The sequence below is a fragment of the Triticum urartu genome, chromosome 1A, assembly GCF_056163025.1.
Source record: "Triticum urartu cultivar PI428250 chromosome 1A, HENAU_Tu73, whole genome shotgun sequence".
NCBI lineage: Eukaryota > Viridiplantae > Streptophyta > Magnoliopsida > Poales > Poaceae > Triticum > Triticum urartu.
In genome coordinates, this window is record NC_141873.1 from 569,531,313 (window position 1) to 569,537,202 (window position 5,890).

At 48.6% G+C, this 5,890-nt stretch overlaps 1 protein-coding gene across 1 annotated transcript; it reads right to left on the bottom strand.

The window, feature by feature from the left end:
* Positions 1 to 3,956: 3,956 nt before the first annotated feature.
* Positions 3,957 to 4,855, bottom strand: LOC147992859 (uncharacterized). The gene has a single exon (XM_087541634.1). The coding sequence runs from the start codon at positions 4,701 to 4,703 to the stop codon at positions 4,107 to 4,109; it is 597 nt and encodes a 198-aa protein (XP_087397760.1). The 5' UTR covers positions 4,704 to 4,855; the 3' UTR covers positions 3,957 to 4,106.
* Between the last annotated feature and the right edge of the window lie 1,035 nt (positions 4,856 to 5,890).

Genomic DNA, 5,890 nt, shown 5'->3' on the forward strand with positions numbered 1-5,890 from the left:
TCAGCCCTCAAAACATCTCATATGTTTTGCGACGTTTCAAAAACATTTTCGGTGCCTCAATTCTAAACCGTTTAACTGAACTATCATGTAGTTATCAAAACGTGTATGTCAGATGTTCGCAACATCCACAGACAACGTTCGAGGTTCAGCACACTGAGCGGTGCATTAAGGACATAAGCCTTCTATGAAGCAATGAGGACAATCCTCAGTTTACGGACCTAGTCCGCATAATTGCTACTATCAACTTTCAACTAAATTTTCTCTAGGAACATATCTAAACAGTAGAACTGAAGCGCGAGCTACGACATAATTTGCGAAGACCTTTTGACTATGTTCAGGATAATTAAGTTCATCTAATGAACTCCCACTCAGATAGACATCCCTCTAGTCATCTAAGTGATTACATGATCCGAGTCAACTAGGCCGTGTCCGATCATCACGTGAGACGGACTAGTCATCATCGATGAACATCTTCATGTTGATCGTATCTACCATACGACTCATGCTCGACCTTTCGGTCTCTTGTGTTCCGAGGCCATGTCTATGCACATGTTAGGCTCGTCAAGTTAACCCTAAGTGTTTTGCATGTGTAAAACTGTCTTACACCCGTTATATGTGAACGTAAGGATCTATCACACCCGATCATCACGTGGTGCTTCGAAACGACGAACTTTAGCAACGGTGCACAGTTAGGGGAGAACACATTCTTGAAATTGTAATGAGGGATCATCTTATTTACTACCGTCGTTCTAAGCAAATAAGATGTATAAACATGATAAACATCACATGCAATCAAATAATAGTGACATGATATGGCCAATATCATATAGCTCCTTTGATCTCCATCTTGGGGCTCCATGATCATCTTGCCACCGGCATGACACCATGATCTCCATCATCATGATCTCCATCATCGTGTCTTCATGGTTAGCAATAAAGTAAACTAATTACATGACGTTTATGTTGACACGCAGGTCATAAATAAATTAAGACAACTCCTATGGCTCCTGCCGGTTGTCATACTCATCGACATGCAAGTCGTGATACCTATTACAAGAACATGATCAATCTCATACATCACATATATCATTCATCACATCCTTTTGGCCATATCACATCACATAGCACACCCTGCAAAAACAAGTTAGACGTCCTCTAATTGTTGTTTGCATGTTTTACGTGGCTGCTATGGGTTTCTAGCAAGAACGTTTCTTACCTACGCAAAACCACAACGTGATATGCCAATTGCTATTTACCCTTCATAAGGACCCTTTTCATCGAATCCGATCCGACTAAAGTGGGAGAGACAGACACCCGCTAGCCACCTTATGCAACTAGTGCATGTCAGTCGGTGGAACCAGTCTCACGTAAGAGTACGTGTAAGGTCGGTCCGGGCCGCTTCATCCCACGATGCCGTCGAATCAAGATAAGACTAGTAACGGCAAGCATATTTAACAAAATCAACGCCCACAACTACTTTGTGTTCTACTCGTGCATAGAAACTACGCATAGACCTAGCTCTGATACCACTGTTGGGGAACGTAGCAGAAATTCAAAAAATTTCTACGTGTCACCAAGATCAATCTATGGAGTCATCTAGCAACGAGGGAGGAGTGGATCTACATACCCTTGTAGATCGCGCGCGGAAGCGTTCAAGAGAACGGGGTTGATGGAGTCGTACTCGTCGTGATCCAAATCACCGATGATCCTAGCGCCGAACGGACGGCACCTCCGCGTTCAACACACGTACGGAACGGAGAAGTCTCCCACGCCTTGATCCAGCAAGGAGGAGGGAGAGGTTGATGGAGATCCAGCAGCACGACGGCGTGGTGGAAGTAGCGGGATTCCAACAGGGCTTCGCCAAGCGCTGCGGGAGGAGGGAGATGTGTCATGGGAGGGAGAGGGAGGCGCCAGGGCTTAGGTATGGTTGCCCTCTCTTCCCCCCACTATATATAGGGCCAAGGGAGAGGGGGAGGGCGCAGCCTTGCCCCTTCCTCCAAGGAAGGGTGCGGCCAAGGGGGGGGGGAGGAGTCCATCCTCCCCAAGGCACCTCGGAGGTGCCTTCCCCTTTTAGGACTCTCCCTTTTTCCTCTTCTCTTGGCGCATGGGCCTCTTGGGGCTGGTGCCTTGGCCCATGTAGGCCAAGGCGCACCCCCTACAGCCCATGTGGCCCCCCGGGGCAGGTGGCCCCACCCGGTGGACCCCCGGGACCCTTCCGGTGGTCCCGGTACAATACCGGTGACCTCGAAACTTGTCCCGATGGCCGAAATAGCACTTCCTATATATAATTCTTTACCTCCGGACCATTTCGGAACTCCTCGTGACGTCCGGGATCTCATCCGGGACTCCGAACAACTTTCGGGTTACCGCATACTAATATCTCTATAACCCTAGCGTCACCGAACCTTAAGTGTGTAGACCCTACGGGTTCGGGAGACATGCAGACATGACCGAGATGACTCTCCGGCCAATAACCAACAGCGGGATCTGGATACCCATGTTGGCTCCCACATGTTCCACGATGATCTCATCGGATGAACCACGATGTCAAGGACTTAATCAATCCCGTATACAATTCCCTTTGTCTAGCGGTATTGTACTTGCCCGAGATTCGATCGTCGGTATCCCGATACCTTGTTCAATCTCGTTACCGGCAAGTCTCTTTTACTCGTTCCGTAACACATCATCCCGTGATCAACTCCTTGATCACATTGTGCACATTATGATGATGTCCTACCGAGTGGGCCCAGAGATACCTCTCCGCTTACACGGAGTGACAAATCCCAGTCTCGATTCGTGCCAACCCAACAGACACTTTCGGAGATACCTGTAGTGTACCTTTATAGCCACCCAGTTACGTTGTGACGTTTGGCACACCCAAAGCACTCCTACGGTATCCGGGAGTTGCACAATCTCATGGTCTAAGGAAATGATACTTGACATTAGAAAAGCTTTAGCATACGAACTACACGATCTTTGTGCTAGGCTTAGGATTGGGTCTTGTCCATCACATCATTCTCCTAATGATGTGATCCCGTTATCAATGACATCCAATGTCCATGGTCAGGAAACCGTAACCATCTATTGATCAACGAGCTAGTCAACTAGAGGCTTACTAGGGACATGGTGTTGTCTATGTATCCACACATGTATCTGAGTTTCCTATCAATACAATTATAGCATGGATAATAAACGATTATCATGAACAAGGAAATATAATAATAACTAATTTATTATTGCCTCTAGGGCATATTTCCAACACATCGGTGGGATGAGGTTACCATGGCGAGGTTTAGGGCGGAAAATATGCACCTCGCGTTGGAGGAGTATGAGTACTCGGTGCATCGGGACAAGCCGGTGAAGAAGGGGGTGAGGAAGGAAAAGAAGAAGGAGGAGGACGACGAGGCTGGTCCCTCAAGGGTGATTGAGCTCCGACATTGACTGGGACAATCTCTTAGTAGTTTGCAGTAGTTTGTAGTCGACGTAAGTTTGTATCCGAACTGAACATCTTTGAAACCTGGTACGTATGAACCCACTTTTCAAAAAGGCATTTTAAACATGTTTTAAAACATGTAAATTTTCAAAACAAAATATGTGTGCGACACAAAATTTTGCGAGAAAAATGCCTTTTTCTTTTGCCTCCTCAAAAAAGACAATTTTCAGTGCTTCTAAATAGCGTTTCACGACACATTTTTTTGGTCTTGTTTGCGCGGGCCAAAAGAAAATGTTGTTTTTCAATGTGGAGCTGCACGTGTGGAACTGTTTCTCAGAATATTTTGGCAATTAAAAATGTGTTTTCTGAAGTGCCGGGTTCAACCATGTATTTTCCAGCTCCTCCCATGCCTTCTTTCTATGTACCCACAGCTGTAGATGTAGCCTGCTTTCACCCGGGTCACTGACAGTCCCCGGACGACAGATAGCCAAAGCGACACAGCAATACAAGCGTACCACCACAATTCAAATTGCACAATGTTTCACGTTTGGTCGTTTACAGAGGATGTGGTCATGTGGATGATTTACGTTGTCTGAAGATGAAGACATGGCAGCGTTGTGCTCCCCGTGCCGGGCGACCGGCGGCCGCCTCGAGCAGTCCATCGCTAATATTTCTAAAATTGAGCGGCGACCAGCCTTGGGACGTGGCCGCGGCTTTCCGGCGTGGCGGAGACGCTCTTCTGGGCACGCAGTTGCTGGTAGAACCTCCTGATGAACTCGTCGGCTTTCCTGTCCACCTGCTGGTGCTCGCCCGCCGTGAACGGCGAGTCGATGATGCGCAGCTGGCCCGTAGCCGCGCTGCGCCCGAAGGCCGGCGACGCCCACGCGGCGGGAGAGGGCGTCGCCGCCGCGAGCCCCCCATCCTCGTCGTCGAAGAGGTGCCGCCCGCCGTCGTTGAGCATCTCGAACGCCCTCGCGATGTCTGCCGCGTCGTAGCTGTTGTAACAGCCGGCGGTTTCGTCGTCACGGTGCTTCGCTGCGACGAAGGAGGAGCAAGAGCGAACCGCGCCGCGGCCGTGGAAGTTGGCGAAGCCGGCGAGGGCCTTGCTGGCGTCCCTGGTGCGGTGGAGGTCCATGGCGAGCTTACGCCCGGACGACAGCGCGCCGCGGCGCAGAAGGTAGACGACGGTGCGCGCCAGGCGCCACAGCCGCCGCCCCACGCTCTTGGGCTGAGCGGCAGGGGTCTTCCCGGCGACGACCTTGACAGCCATTTGCAACCGATAGGCGGTGTCACTCACTCTCGTCTCGCTCTTGGTCGTTCGATAGGTACTAACGATGCTGTCACTCACTCTCGCTCTTGGTCGATAGGATAGGGATGTCAGGTATTTGAAGGAGCGAGGGCTCTGTCTTGTGTGTCGTCGCGTGCCGGGCTGGGTCTGAAACGAGGGCTGGTGGCTTACATTATTGGTCGTGGTTGGCCAAGGATATGGAGCACCAACCTGACTGATTGGAGTGCTTTTTCTCTTCCTTTTTAAGGTTGCATGATTGGGGTAAAAATAATAATATGGGAGATTAGTGCAATCCCAGGTTTTCAGTGTCTGCATGGATATGGATGCGGATGTTCTCAACGTCTCGGAGAAGGACTTGGAGTTGTCTCCAGTATTTGCTGATGATGCTCGTGCCGTCGGTGCAGTGCGGCATAGGTCACTCTGGAAAAAATGACAGTCTGCTGAGTTCAACTTTAACGAAGATGGGACTGTATTATTCACAGGGAGTAAGTTTGCATACGTGTTGTGAGGGTCTGTATTATATTTTTCAAAAAAAAAAAGCAAGAACAATTTCATCAAACTAACAGCTATACGTGCTTATATTTGTTTAAACAATCACAGGGGGAAGAGAATCCCCACCTGAATCTACGTGCTTATAAAGTATACATGGTAACACGATTATTGATTAAAAACAAAAAGAAACACAATTATTGGTTAAAAACAAAAAAAACACACAATCATTGGTGTCTTAATCTGCTTTGGATAGACCAGGGCCACGTCCTTCTCTTTTCTTTTTTGTTCGGATAAAGGACACTTGTTGCCAAAATAAGAGCGCTTTGCATGATCCACGTAGCACATAGAAAAATATGGTACGTAGCACCACACCTAATTTCATCTACACGTAAGAGGTCGGTGCTACAAAGTACAAAACTCATGTGCAGAAAGTTTGGTGTCAAGTGCTCAATAGATTGTTATCCAAATTTAGAAGAAGTAGAGATTAGGTTTTTCTTCCCTTGATGGCTACGGTAAACACTTCCCTCCAAACTTTACCAACGAGCCTATAGATTCACCTCCCCTCTGCCCTGTCCCTCCGGTGGCTGGTGACCGGGGAGGGGGGCGGGGGGGTCCGGTGCCTCCGCTCTGATTAGTGGTTTAGGTTAGGTTTTTGTTTTGTCTTTTGGACGGATGGC

Bases quoted from the DNA above. Each gene is read 5' to 3' on its own strand.
- LOC147992859 (XM_087541634.1), bottom strand. From the start codon at position 4,703: ATGGCTGTCAAGGTCGTCGCCGGGAAGACCCCTGCCGCTCAGCCCAAG.